Here is a 14,798-nt window from a genome sequence, read left to right on the forward strand (position 1 = left end):
AATTTTCCGCAGCATGTCTCAGATGCAAATACTTTCCCCCCTTAGGTCTTAATCAAGCTGAATAGCTAACATATATTATCATTAGAAGTTATTATAGATAAATTTAGAGATAGGTTTCATGATAGCAGAAGGGAGAAGGGGGTTGGATATGCTATTAACATTTCTTACTGGGGCAAAGTCATCAAATATTGTTCGTCAGCTTTTAAAATGAGCTTATTAAAAATAATCCAAAACAAAATGCATAACTAAAAAGTATCTTGCATTTCCTACATAACACAATGTTTGCAAAAAGTTTTCAAAATCCAACTCGTAGCTCTGTAAGATTATATAGTTTCTCCAGCGAGCCAATTGTCAGGTGACAAATTTTAAACACTTACAATGAATTACCATAAATCACAATAATATTAAATTAATTATATTTGCCTGTTTTGCATGGCCTGGTTTGCTGTCTACCAAGGGGATTGTCAATTTTAATTTTTGCAGGGGATTTTTTTTGTAGAACTCTGTCAAGGACAGTTGCGTAGCAATCCCCACCGGCGCCTGGGGCGGACTAAAGTTGTTGCGTAGCTGCAGCCCCGCAAACGCCCAACAGCCACAGTGCCAAACTCAAGCTCCCCTGATGTGCTGCCCTATGCCCCCACCCACCTGGTGTGGGCAGCACCCCCCACCCCGGCTAGCTATGCTGCTGGTCCAGGATTAACTTGCTGGCTGGGGTAAAATGAGATAGAATATTTCTATGGGAGACATGCTGAGCAAGGGAGAAGAGTCCCATGATTCCTTGTGAAGTTATTCTCCCAAAGGTGCCTTTTATATTTTTATTTAAACAAATATTTATATCCTAGTAGGATTAAATTCACCTTCCAACCTAGCACTCCTGCCAACCTAGCAGTTCGAAAGCACGTCAAAGTACAAGTAGATAAATAGGTACCGCTCCGGCGGGAAGGTAAACGGTGTTTCCGTGCGCTGCTCTGGTTCGCCAGAAGCGGCTTAAGTCATGCTGGCCACATGACCCGGAAGCTGTACGCCAGCTCCCTCGGCCAATAAAGCGAGATGAGCACCGCAACCCCAGAGTCGGTCACGACTGGACCTAATGGTCAGGGGTCCCTTTACCTTTACCTTTAGGAATAAAATATAATTCTAGTAGAATTGCACACACTTAAGTGGTTTTATGATAAAGTTCTAGAAAGAGGTGAATCTTTAGTGGGATCTTTCTTGGGATATTAGAGACCAGGACAAGTAGAGCTGTATTAGTACCAGTGCTAACCCAAAAATCCTGCCTTGAGTAAGTCAAGACATACCCAAGCTGCAGATGGGCGCAAATAACTCTTTTGCAGCTGCTTCAGTCTTTCCTTGTACAAACAGCTGAACACGACAGGATTCAGCGTATAAACATAGTTTGCCCTTAGGTGTTTTCAAACCATGGCTTCATGTCCTAGCCTGTTTTGAAGCAACGTGCTTGTAACAACTTCTGGTCAAGTTGCATGGAATCAATTTCAATCCGTTACCCCCGAGGATGTGGACAGGCTGCTTGGACGCGTGAAACCAACCACCTGTCTCCTTGATCCTTGCCCATCCTGGCTAATAAAAGCAAGCCGGGAAGGGCTGGGCGATGGGCTCTGCGGGGTGGTGAATGCTTCCCTCTGTGAGGGAACATTCCCAGATCCGCTGAAAGAAGCGGTTATTAAACCGCTTCTTAAAAAACCATCTTTAGACCCGGCCAGTATGGCCAACTATCGCCCAGTCTCAAATCTTCCATTCTTGGGCAAGGTGATTGAGCGCGTGGTTGCTGAACAACTCCAGGCACGCCTGGAGGATGCGGACCATTTGGATCCCTTCCAATCAGGATTCAGGCCTCATCATGGGACTGAAACTGCCTTGGTCGCGCTGGTTGATGATCTCCGGCGAGCTAGGGACAAAGGTGAGAGTTGTTTCCTGGTTCTGCTGGATCTCTCAGCGGCCTTTGATACAATCGACCATAACATCCTTCTGGACCGTCTAGAGGGGCTGGGAGCTGGGGGCACTGTTATGCAGTGGTTTCGCTCCTTCCTCCTGGGCCGTGTTCAGAAAGTGGTGGTGGGGGATGAGTGTTCAGACCCCTGGGCCCTCACTTGCGGGGTGCCTCAGGGTTCCGTCCTCTCCCCCATGCTTTTTAACATCTATATGAAGCCACTGGGAGAGATCATCAGGGGGTTTGGACTGGGTGTCCATCAATATGCAGATGATACCCAGCTCTACCTCTCTTTCAAATCAGAACCAGTGAAGGCGGTGAAGGTCCTGTGTGAGTGCCTGGAGGCAGTTGGAGGATGGATGGCGGCTAATGGATTGAGGTTGAATCCTGACAAGACAGAAGTACTGTTTTTGGGGGACAGGGGGCGGGCTGGTGTGGAGGACTCCCTGGTCCTGAATGGGGTAACTGTGCCCCTGAAGGACCAGGTGCGCAGCCTGGGAGTCATTTTGGACTCACAGCTGTCCATGGAGGCGCAGGTCAATTCTGTGTCCAGGGCAGCTGTCTACCAACTCCACCTGGTACGCAGGCTGAGACCCTACCTGCCCGCGGACTGTCTCGCCAGAGTGGTGCATGCTCTGGTTATCTCCCGCTTGGACTACTGCAATGCGCTCTACGTGGGGCTACCTTTGAAGGTGACTCGGAAACTACAACTAATCCAGAATGCGGCAGCTAGACTGGTGACTGGGGGCGGCCGCCGAGACCATATAACACCGGTCTTGAAAGACCTACATTGGCTCCCAGTACGTTTCCGAGCACAATTCAAAGTGCTGGTGTTGACCTTTAAAGCCCTAAACGGCCTCGGCCCAGTATACCTGAAGGAGCGTCTCCACCCCCATCGTTCTGCCCGGATGCTGAGGTCCAGCGCCGAGGGCCTTCTGGCGGTTCCCTCATTGCGAGAAGCAAAGCTACAGGGAACCAGGCAGAGGGCCTTCTCGGTAGTGGCGCCTGCCCTGTGGAACGCCCTCCCATCAGATGTCAAAGCGATAAATAACTACCTGACATTCAGAAGACATCTTAAGGCAGCCCTGTTCAGGGAAGTTTTTAATCTGTGATATTTTAGTGTATTTTTGGTTTCTATGGAAGCCGCCCAGAGTGGCTGGGGAAACCCAGCCAGATGGGCGGGGTACAAATAATAAATTATTATTATTATTATTATAACAGGAAGCTATGGTTAGTTGCTGAATCCTCTGCATGTTGAGTCTCTCACATGAAAGGATGAGTGAAGTGGATTCAAGGGAGCTCAGCTGACCTGCATACAGCTCATGCGTATATAATCACTTGTTAAGATAGGATTTTTGGCCTAGCATTGTACATGAACAGCTTATTTGTGCAAATGAGTCTGGGGATTCTGCCAACAGACTAATATTTACTAAAACTGTAAAGCAGTGACACGTTCAAACTTCCCTTTATAATGTAACCTCCCCTGCACCCAAACATAATACTATCTACTCAAATTTCAGGTTAAAGAGACCACTGAAGAACCACGAAAAAAGAAGAAGGAATTGGCCATTTTTGCGTCAGTTACAGAAAGAATTCCAAGAGTTAGCTCGGTAAGCTGTCTTCAGACTGATTCCTCTCCCTTTATGCTGCATGCTCCCAAATTATAGAATAGTAGGTAATCCACAGATTCATATTCTATGCAAGTATATAACTCCATTGGGGACGCGGGTGGCGCTGTGGGTAAAAGCCTCAGCGCCTAGGGCTTGCCGATTGAAAGGTTAGCGGTTCGAATCCCCGCGGCGGGGTGCACTCCCGTTGCTCGGTCCCAGCGCCTGCCAACCTAGCAGTTCAAAAGCACCCCCGGGTGCAAGTAGATAAATAGGGACCGCTTACTTGCGGGAAGGTAAATGGCGTTTCCGTGTGCGGCTCTGGCTTGCCAGAGCAGCGATATCACGCTGGCCACGTGACCCGGAAGTGTCTCCGGACAGCGCTGGCCCCCGGCCTCTTGAGTGAGATGGGCGCACAACCCTAGAGTCTGGCAAGACTGGCCCGTACGGGCAGGGGTACCTTTACCTTTACCTTTATATAACTCCATTGCAGAAAATAGTTGTCCTAATAGACTTCAGCATATTCTTTCATTCTGTGGAAACAGCATAAACGTCGGTATAGTGCAGTAGAAAACTGAGTACTTTAAAAATACATCAATAGAGAATAATTCAGTGCTTATTTCCAGTGAAGTTTAGGATGTAAGCAGTTGTAAACTTAACAAACATATGAATAGTCAAATTATTCTGACACACACACACATACCATATTTCTTCGGCTAAGAGCTGTGGTGTTAATTAGATAAGCATCTGCCTTCCCTATGGTGTGTAACTGAGAGGCAGGTGTTTAATTGAGGCTATTTAAGAGCTGCGTTAATTACACTTTGCATCTTAGTCCTCCTGCAAACTTGGATTGAATGGCAACAATTTCTCTCTTGTGTAACCAGTCAAATTTAGAATGATAAGCTGTTACATTGGAGACTGAATCTGTGGGAGCAAATGTCAGATAATTCAAGAGCAAAAGGCAATTCATTAACTTGAAATATTGTTTCAGTGTTTCGTGGCTGTGTTGTAACCGGTGGAGACAGAGGTCTAGAATGGTGACGTGGAATTCTCTAGGGAACAAAACAGCAGTGTAAAATGCAGACCTTTAGGAGCCAATACCAAAGTGCTTAAGTTTTTCTGGATTCTCCATTAGACCAAAAAAGAGAGGCTCAAATACTTATTTTCTCTGATGGGAGTATCCAGCAAAACTTAAGTACTTTGGTATTGGCTCCTTAAGGTCACATCCACAACATACATTTAAAGCACTCTTATACCATTTTAATGGTTGAGAGTCCTGTAGCTTGTTAATGGTTCTAGGTACTGTAGCTTATTGGGTTAAATGATTGCTTATGGGAGTTGCTGACTTTGTCAACGCCAGCTAGAGACTTGAATGTTAGAGATCTGATAGATGAAGGTCAGGCCTGTGCAGAGCTTGTCTGAGGCCCGGGTGTCCGGGCCAGACAGTGTAAGTCCTACAGCCCCTTGGCATCACCCCCTCCCCGATGACTTATCCCTCTGAGGCCCAAGACAAGTGTACCTGGCTGCCCCCCGCCTCTGCATGGGTCTGTTGAAGGGGCGTTGTCAACAGAAGGATGCTGGGTAAAAACATTAATAGGTAGACTTGGTACCACTCACTGTGGAATATAGCTGTAATGGAGAAAATCACACATATTTTGAAATTTCAGCAAGCACTAGACTCTCTAGACACTTTTTATATTGTTTGCCACTTATTTGTGACATATAAAGCAAAACCATCTTTCTTCAAGGCAACCCTTGTAACAAACCTGGCAAATCTGGAACTATATTTGATAATCTGATAATGTTGATAGCATTTTGGACTTTGTTATTTTAACCCATGGTCATCTTTTCTCATTCTGCGTCCCAATTTTATAGTTTTGCTTTTCATCTTTTAATTTTCATCCGTTGTTATAATTGTTCTCTCTGTTTTATATGCATGATAAAATGAAATAAGAAAGCTTAGAAACCCCCAAACATTAAAAGGTAGCAGCCACCGAAGCACATGCAATTTTCTTCTGAGGGGGTGGGAATTTCAAACATGCTCAGACTTCCTCTGGCCTCCAAGCATCACCATAAAAAAGGTTTAAGTATAGTTCAGCTTTTTCCTCTCTGTTTTGAACTCCAGGTCCCATTAGCCTCAGCCTGCACAATCAGTGTTCAGGGTTGATGGGAATTGTTGTCCAATAATATCTAAGGGGGAATAGATTGGGGAAGGCTACAATAAATATTAATTTATTGACCAGAGAATATCCATATTGCTTTCCTTTTCACACACACAACCCTTTAGTGGTTCTTACTCAATTTATTGTGGTCATGGAGCACCCCTCATGCATTTGCATTCTCCGGCTTGGATTTCTGCAATTTGTAATGACTGCTCCCTTTATGACATTGCCTTTCAAACCACAGACCATAAGATCTAGCCCCACGGTATATTTCATTCTCTTCCCAAGCTCTTATTTTTTCTGTCTTATATTAAATTTAATCTATGTGATCCTCTGCTTATATATTTATTACAACCACTATTTATTTGGAGACATTTGGAGTAAAGGAACATGACAAGTTTTGTAGGCAGCAGGGAAGGAAATCAGAGAAACATATGTTAAAATTATATTATGAATGTCTTAAACCATTGCTCTGCAGCTCCATGTCTGATGAAAAGTAGGCTTTTTTCAGTGACAGCAGACCCAAAAAGAAAGATCGAGAGGAAATATCTCTTATACAAGACAGAAGATGCTTAGAATGGGAAATTTTATTTAAATTATTTATGTCTTTCCTTTCTCAGTAGAGTATTTAAGACACATTACAATGTGTGTAAAAACAAAAAAGATACAGTGAAATCATATTTGTACATTTGCAGTTCTGTGTTTTGAGGTAAATCTGAGCTCAATGCTTTATCCCAGGTAAGTAGTTACAGGATAGCTGCTGAAATGATGAAAAAGTACAGCAGAAAAAAATCTATATGACTAATATATGCAAATACTGAATGTATTGTATAGTGAGATTAAATTCTCCTTCCAGGTTTTCCTTGCTAGACATATTCCTCCTATTACCTGCTTCCTTCAGTATTCCATAAATCCCGTATATGTAATAGGCTTTTTTGTTATCCTGAGGTGGCTAGATCTCTTATCCCTGGCAGATTCCAGTGTGGCCCCTGTGAGGGCACCTGTGTCTTCAGGCCTTCCCTGGTATGCATAATGTGGAAGTTCCCCCTCACCCTATCGGGATTAGGTTAGGAAGAATCATTCTATTGTAACCAATGCAATAGGTTGCAGTGTGTGATAAGAGCCTGGAAGTCGAGCCTTATGAGGAATTACTGAGGGAATTACTGTGAGGAGACTGTGAGAAGACATATGATAGCCATCTTCAAATATCTAAAGGGCTTTCACATGGAGGATGGAGCAAGCTTGTTTTCTCCTGTTCCAGAGGGTAGGACTTGAACCAATGGATTCAAGTTACAAGAAAGAAGATTCTGATTAAACATCAGGAAGTACTTTCTGACAGTAAGCCCTGTTTAACCGTGGAATGGACTCCCACGAGAGGTGGGAGACTCTTCTTCCTTGGAGAATTTAAAGCAGAGGTTTCATTACCATTTGTCATGTATGATCTAGTTGAGACACTTGCATTGCAGGGGGTTGGACTAGATGACTCTTGGGATCCCTTCCAACCCTACAATTCTATGATTATATGGATTCACCAAGCTACTCCTTTGTAGTGTGGTTGTGTCCTATATGAATGGCTTCCATCTCCACTTTCTTTTGGTACATGTGGAGATGTATGTTCTGGATAGCTGCTGAAATGATGAAAAAGTACAGCAGAAAAAAATCTATATAACTAATATATGCAAATACTGAATGTATTGTATAGTGAGATTAAATTCTCCTTCCAGGTTTTCCTTGCTAGACATATTCCTCCTATATGATGCTTTTTAACATCTTTATGCGCCCCCTTGCCCAGATTATCCGGAGCTTTGGGCTGGGCTGTCACCAATATGCTGATGACACTCAGCTCTATCTGCTGATGGATGGCCACACCGACTCGGCCCCGAACACACTGACCAGATGCTTGGAAGCTGTGGCTGGATGGTTTCGTGGGAGCCGATTGAAACTAAATCCTTCGAAGACAGAGGTCCTATGGCTAGGTCGGGATGGCATGGGGATGAGGGACCAACTCCCTTCTCTTGCGGGGGCCCAATTAGTGCCATTGCCTTCCGTTAAGAGTTTGGGTGTAATCCTTGACGCCTCCCTTTCCATGGAGGCGCAAGTTACAGCAACAGCCAAGGCAACATTTTTCCACCTTCGCCGCATCAAGCAGTTGGTCCCTTACCTTTCCCGCCCCGACCTGGCCACAGTGATCCATGCGACGGTCATCTCCAGGCTTGACTACTGTAATTTGCTCTACGCGGGGCTGCCCTTGAAGCTGTCCCAGAAACTCCAGCGGGTACAGAATGCTGCAGCGAGGCTCCTCATGGGGTCTCTGCCATGGGAGCATATTCACCCAGTGCTTTTCCAGCTGCACTGGCTCCCGGTGGAGTACGGGGTCAGATTTAAGGTGCTGCTTTTGACCTTTAAAGCCCTTCACGGCCTAGGACCCTCGTACTTACGGGACTGCCTCTCCCGGTATGCCCCACGGAGAGCCTCAAGGTCCATAAATAACCCTTGTGGTCCCAGGCCCTAAGGATTTAGATTGGCTTCAACCAGAGCCAGGGCCTTTTCAACTCTGACTCCGGCGTGGTGGAACGCCCTGCCTCATGAGATCAGGGCCCTGCAGGATCTGATTTCTTTCCGCAGGGCCTGTAAGACAGAGTTGTTCCGCCTGGCCTTTGGCTTGGAGCCAATTTGATTCCCTCCCTCCCTCCCTTTCTTTTTTCTTTTCCTTCTCCTTCTGCGATGAGGCTACATTTTAATATTTTAATGTTCCATTATTTTAATGTTGTTTTTTATTTTTGTTTTTAAGTTGTAATCATTCATCTTGTTTTTATTATTGCTTGTAAGCCGCTCTGAGCCCGGCCTTGGCTGGGGAGGGCGGGGTATAAATAAAAAATAATTATTATTATTAGTTTTATTATTATTATTATTATTATTATTATTATTATTATTATTATTATTTATTATTATACTGGAACCCTCTTAGAACACTTACATGGAGTCATCTGCAAAGCATTGGTTTCCCTACTGTATGCCACAGAATGTCTTTATCTGAAAAAAGGGGATCTGTAATAATATGTTTTGCCATTTGTGTGCTTCCTGTGGGGAAGGATGTGCTTTCTGCCAATTAATTGCTTTACAATATCCTTAACAGACAGCCCATTAGTATATAATGAAGACCAGATGCTCAGAAATTTAGTCTTGTCCCGTGAAATGAGCTCCATGTTGACTATGCCAGTAACAACATTTTATTACAAACAAACTTAAGAAAAGAGATGTGGATATCTATGAAATACTCTACTAAATATCTACTAAATAGTGATGTTCAGTAGGAAAGATATATATGGAACATGAGATAGAAACTGTGGTTTGAAAAGAGAATAAATATTGATATATGCCACTGACAACTTGTATTGGACTCTGCAGTCGTTTTACAGCACTGCTGTAGTATATATATATTTAGTATACATACATGAAAATATTTTACTGTAAATGAAAGTCAAATAATACTCTGATTGTTTCAGAGTAAACTTGATTTAAAAAATAAATTATATCTCCCAGGATTTTATAACTCAGTGCTTCATAAAGGTTTTCGATTGTAATAGATTATGATATTTATGCTTTAATATATTTTAATCCTATATTAAGCTGTTTTTATTGTACTGTTGAACGACTGGTTATGGTCTTTGACTAAGTAATAAAAAATTGAATTTGTATCAAAAATCTTGGATCTCCATTCCCTCTGGCAATCATTGGGAGCTTCATGAACTGAGACCCCCTTGACATGTACTTGAAGTGACATGGTGTTTGGGCTGTGCTGAGGGCAACAAGCACTTTGAGGTGAGTCTGGAACTGGGAACCAGGAGCCACTAGACAGGCAAATATTTGGAATTGATGAGCAAGGCAGGACTGAAGGACGAATTACAGTGCAGGATCAAGGAAAAAGTTGGGAGTCAAGACCAAAGAATATACAGGACCAGAGGACAAACAAGGAATTGGAGCCAAGAGGCATGCCAGAGGACAGGAAGAACTTGTTAAAGCAAGGCTCAGCCAAAAAAAGAAGTCATTTGTTCTCTTGCAGAGCCAGTGTGGTGTAGTGGTTAAGAGCGACAGACTCGTAATCTGGGGAACCGGGTTTGCGTCTCCCTTTGAGTCTCGCTTTGAGACTCCCTAGGGTAGTGATAAAGCGGGATATCAAATCCAAACTCCTCCTCCTCCTCCTCCTCCTCCTCCTCCTCCTCTTCTTCTATGCTTCTTGACTATGCTACCACTCAGTGGATTTGTAACTGGCTGACTGACCGAACCCAAAGGGTGCTCATCAATGGTTCCTCTTCATCCTGGAGAAGAGTGACTAGTGGGGTGCCACAGGGTTCTGTCTTGGGCCCGGTCTTATTCAACATCTTTATCAACGACTTGGATGATGGACTCAAGGGCATCCTGATCAATTTTGCAGATGACACCAAACTGGGAGGGGTGGCTAACACCCCAGAGGACAGGATCACACTTCAAAACGACCTTGACAGATTGGAGAACTGGGCCAAAACAAACAAGATGAATTTTAACAGGGAGAAATGTAAAGTATTGCACTTGGGCAAAAAAAAATGAGAGGCACAAATACAAGATGGGTGACACCTGGCTTGAGAGCACTACATGTGAAAAGGATCTAGGAGTCTTGGTTGACCACAAACTTGACATGAGCCAACAGTGTGACGCGGCAGCTAAAAAAGCCAATGCAATTCTGGGCTGCATCAATAGGAGTATAGCATCTAGATCAAGGGAAGTAATAGTGCCACTGTATTCTGCTCTGGTCAGACCTCACCTGGAGTACTGTGTCCAGTTTTGGGCACCACAGTTCAAGAAGGACACTGACAAACTGGAACGTGTCCAGAGGAGGGCAACCAAAATGGTCAAAGGTCTGGAAACGATGCCTTATGAGGAACGGCTAAGGGAGCTGGGCATGTTTAGCCTGGAGAAGAGGAGGTTAAGGGGTGATATGATAGCCATGTTCAAATATATAAACGGATGTCACATAGAGGAGGGAGAAAGGTTGTTTTCTGCTGCTCCAGAGAAGCGGACACGGAGCAATGGATCCAAACTGCAGGAAAGAAGATTCCACCTAAACATTAGGAAGAACTTCCTGACAGTAAGAGCTGTTTGACAGTGGAATTTGCTGCCAAGGAGTGTGGTGGAGTCTCCTTCTTTGGAGGTCTTTAAGCAGAGGCTTGACAACCATATGTCAGGAGTGCTCTGATGGTGTTTCCTGCTTGGCAGGGGGTTGGACTCGATGGCCCTTGTGGTCTCTTCCAACTCTATGATTCTATGATTCTATGATTCTATGATTCTTCTTCTTCTCTTGTTCATGCAAAGAAACTTTCAATGGGTAGGCAAAATTGGTCTAGAAGGTTGTTCGCTAAGAAGGCTGCCACCTACAGTTTTCTAAACTTGGGTCTCCAGCTGCTGTTGGCCTACAACTACCATCATCTCTTGCTAGCAGGGCCAATGGTCAGGGATGATGGGAACTGTAGTCTAAAATCAACTGGAGATTCAAGTTTGGGAAACGCTGGTTTAAAAGGTTCACGACATGAGGCAGGCACACACAGACGCCAGCAGCTTCTGACACATGGTTACTGCCTTACTCACTTTGTGAGGTTGCCCAAAACATCATTGGGCAAAAATCTGGTGCAGTTCTAGTTACCGTGTAGTGCAGAGCAGCGGCTCATGAAAGAAAAAGAATATAGGCCCTTATTACTTTTTATTTATTCATTTTCAGTTTTATATTTTTTCAGTTTTCAAAAAATTACAGTATGGATTTCCTTGCTTAAAGCAGGATCCATAGTAATGAGGAAGCCAGCAACTGTGGTTGGTTTGTGGGTTTAAAAAATATGTATATATGCGGAAGAGCTAGTAAGGTCTTTTAAAAAAAATAAATTCCCCAAAGTGTATAAAGGGCACGTTTGCTTCACAATGCTATTATGTGATTAAAAACAAATTATAAAGTTCTGTAGTGAAAATGGTTCCTATTAAATTTGACGAGGAAGCTATCAGATGTAATCCACTATTATTATGCTGCTATAATGAGAACTGGTTGTAGGCTGCCATTAGACTGTTAATAGTGCATTGTACCACAGAGAGATACAGAGCATCATTTAAATAAAAAAGTGTTTATCACAAGTAAATAGCATTAGTCAGTTATGGGGAGAGAGTGCTTGCAAATCGTTCTATAAGTCTGCCCATCTCAATATTGTCCTTCCGTAATCCACTTAACACCACACAGATCACAAAGGAATTTGTTTCCTTCTTCCAAAATAGCTTTTGCGTTTTTGATACTGCTAACTTTGGTTAAACAGAAACTGTGCACGTAAAATAAAATAAAAACAAAAACAGGCTTAATTCACCTGTTCTAATTCTTTAGTAGGGTTTAAGCTCCTTAGCACTCTTAAATCCAGTTTGGGATCCAAGCTAGGCATGGGGGAAGACAGATTCATGTGCTAAGCACGTCTGTCTAAGCTGCATAGAAAAAGGTCTGAAACAGGTTATCTGTTCGCAATAGCCGAAGAGGCAGAACAGTCCCCTCCTCTCCAGTAGCTGAGTGGTAGAGAATCTGCTCTGCATGCATCTCCAGAAATGCTGGGAAGCTGTGGCCAGACAATGTAGACAATATTGAGCTAGATGGACAAATAAATGGTCTGTTCCTTCCTGACAGTTTACTTCCCTTAAGTCTCTTCTCCCAGTGCTTTTCTACTCAGCTGTGTACCAGTTCCAGAAGTGCTCTTGGCTGAGAGAATGGAGCTGTGACTAAAAAGACAAAGGGTTCTGGTCTCAGCATCTAGGAGTTATTTTTTGTCTTTTGTATTCAGTTCTGGCTTGAACCTCTATCCCAGGAAACCTGGTCTACTGTTTGGATATTTGCTTAGCTGTCTTCTCTCCAATCACCCAACATGCATATTCATAGTTGTGAGATAGTCAAGCAATAATTTTTGTTGAAATTAAACAGCAGCAGCAATAAATTTGCAACATAGAGAAAATTCAAAGATCTATACAAGTTCAAAATTTGGTTAATGGTCTTTGTCTTTACCTTTTCTTTTACCTAAGACGCAAACTGTTAATTGGTGTTGTTTGCTTTTTCTGAAAACAAAAATGGGTTTAAAATATCCCAGCAGATGGCAGCAAAAAAGACTCCTGTGGTTCCATTTTGAACGCTATAGCTTTGCCACTATCAACAGCAGATCAGAAACACAAGTAGTAGAAACCACCCATTTGTGATTCTATCCAATAGCAAGATCCAAACTGCTGGTTAATAATTTCTTACTCTCTCTGTGTTTGTGTACACACACATATAAATCAGCATATGCAAACTTTTATGCAAATATGTATAGTATTTTGCCCTCTTGCTTTGGTGATGGCCACCCTACTAAGGGTGGTGGTGGGGCCGCTTACACATAGTTGGAAAAGAGAAAATTCAGTGCAGCACCAACAAAAGATGGTGTAGATTTGCATAAAACTAGCACATGCAGATTTATATGCATAAATAAAAAAAAAGTCTAAATAGAAAAATAAAACATCTCACTATAGTGGGAGAAACTGAGTAGGTGACGTGGGTGCCTGCCTGCTCATTCTGTTGTCTAGGTGCAGCTGACAGGCAATTTTAAGGCCCCCCCTCCTTTCCTATGCATTTTAATTTTTTAATTGGACTTGGGCAGGACAGCCATTCATAAAGAAGACTGCTTCCTGTAATGTTGGGCGCATGGCTACCCTACTTCCTGATAGTGATTTCAGCCATGGAAATTGAGCCCATCTAATTGTGATTATGGGACGCGGGTGGCGCTGTGGGTAAAACCTCAGCGCCTATGACTTGCTGATCACATGGTCGGCGGTTCGAATCCCCGTGGCGGGGTGCGCTCCTGTCGTTCGGTCCCAGCGCCTGCCAACCTAGCAGTTCGAAAGCACCTCCGGGTGCAAGTAGATTAATAGGGACCGCTTACCAGCGGGAAGGTAAACGGCGTTCCGTGTGCTGCGCTGGCTCGCCAGATGCAGCTGGTCACGCTGGCCACGTGACCTGGAAGTGTCTGCGGACAGCGCTGGCTCCCGGCCTATAGAGTGAGATGAGCGCACAACCCTAGAGTCTGGCAAGACTGGCCCGAACGGGCAGGGGTACCTTTACCTTTACCTTTAATTGTGATTAGATTAAGAAACAACTTCACTGTGCTAAGGCAATAATGTGAACATACCCTTACTATATCAGTCTGTTTATTCCCATTCTATCCACTCCAATTGCCGCTGGCTCTTAAAAGTCTCAGGATGAAGTTTTTCTTACCTTGCTACCTGATATACTATATATCTACTTGCTACCTGAAGTAGATATACTGGGGATTGAAGATGAGACTCTTCTGCATTAAACCCATTGTCCTTTTCCGCTGTGCTGTGGCTCTATTCCTCTTAGAAGTTGAGCAGTCTTGGCCCAAGCAAAACAAGTTAGAATTCAGCTAATCATTAACATGCTAATCAAGCCCTGCATGGTTTGAGAAAATTCTAATTGTAACAGATTGTTCTAAAATGAAACAATCCCTGATGCATTCCTGTAAGTTTCTTCCTCATTTGCTGTGCTAATGGAGGAATAAGATTTATATACTTGTCAGAGTAAAAAATAAAGCTTATAGGCTTCGTCTGGTTATTTTTCAAATTTCAGAAACATTATGTCACTCATGCTGTGCTTTCAGTTTTCACTTAAAAGGCATCATTGCAGACCCTGCTGTGTGATTGTTCTTTGTCTATCCCTGAGACCCTCAAAACTTGTAAGTTTCACCTATTTCACTTCATTACCCATCCTGCATCTGTTGCCTTGAATTAAAATCATTTTTACCTATCAAAGAAAGCAATTGCATTAAAATTTCATTTAACCAAATCGTTTGGGTCTTAGGATTTGGTTAGGAATAAATGAAATTCAGTTGTAGGGCAATTGTAATCCTGGCTTTACTCGCTTGACAAAGACAGTGTGAATATAAAAGGGCTATCACTGAGCAAAAGGACTTGGTAGTTACTGCTGACTGAGGTGTTTATCTACTGAAAACTTTTGCATGATTTCACATGTGAGAATTTAAT

General features: G+C 43.3%; 1 protein-coding gene across 2 annotated transcripts in view; it reads left to right on the top strand.

Annotated features, from left to right (window-relative positions):
* STPG2 (sperm tail PG-rich repeat containing 2) overlaps nucleotides 1-14,798 on the top strand; it is a 248,067-nt gene that overhangs the window by 71,734 nt on the left and 161,535 nt on the right. For both annotated transcript variants that reach the window (XM_053404021.1, XM_053404020.1), the window contains exon 10: nucleotides 3,469-3,558. In XM_053404021.1, the coding sequence (XP_053259996.1) occupies nucleotides 3,469-3,558 (90 nt within the window). The remainder of the gene's footprint in view (nucleotides 1-3,468; nucleotides 3,559-14,798) is intronic.

The sequence above is a fragment of the Podarcis raffonei genome, chromosome 9 (assembly GCF_027172205.1).
Source record: "Podarcis raffonei isolate rPodRaf1 chromosome 9, rPodRaf1.pri, whole genome shotgun sequence".
In the NCBI taxonomy this organism is placed as follows: Eukaryota; Metazoa; Chordata; class Lepidosauria; order Squamata; family Lacertidae; genus Podarcis; species Podarcis raffonei.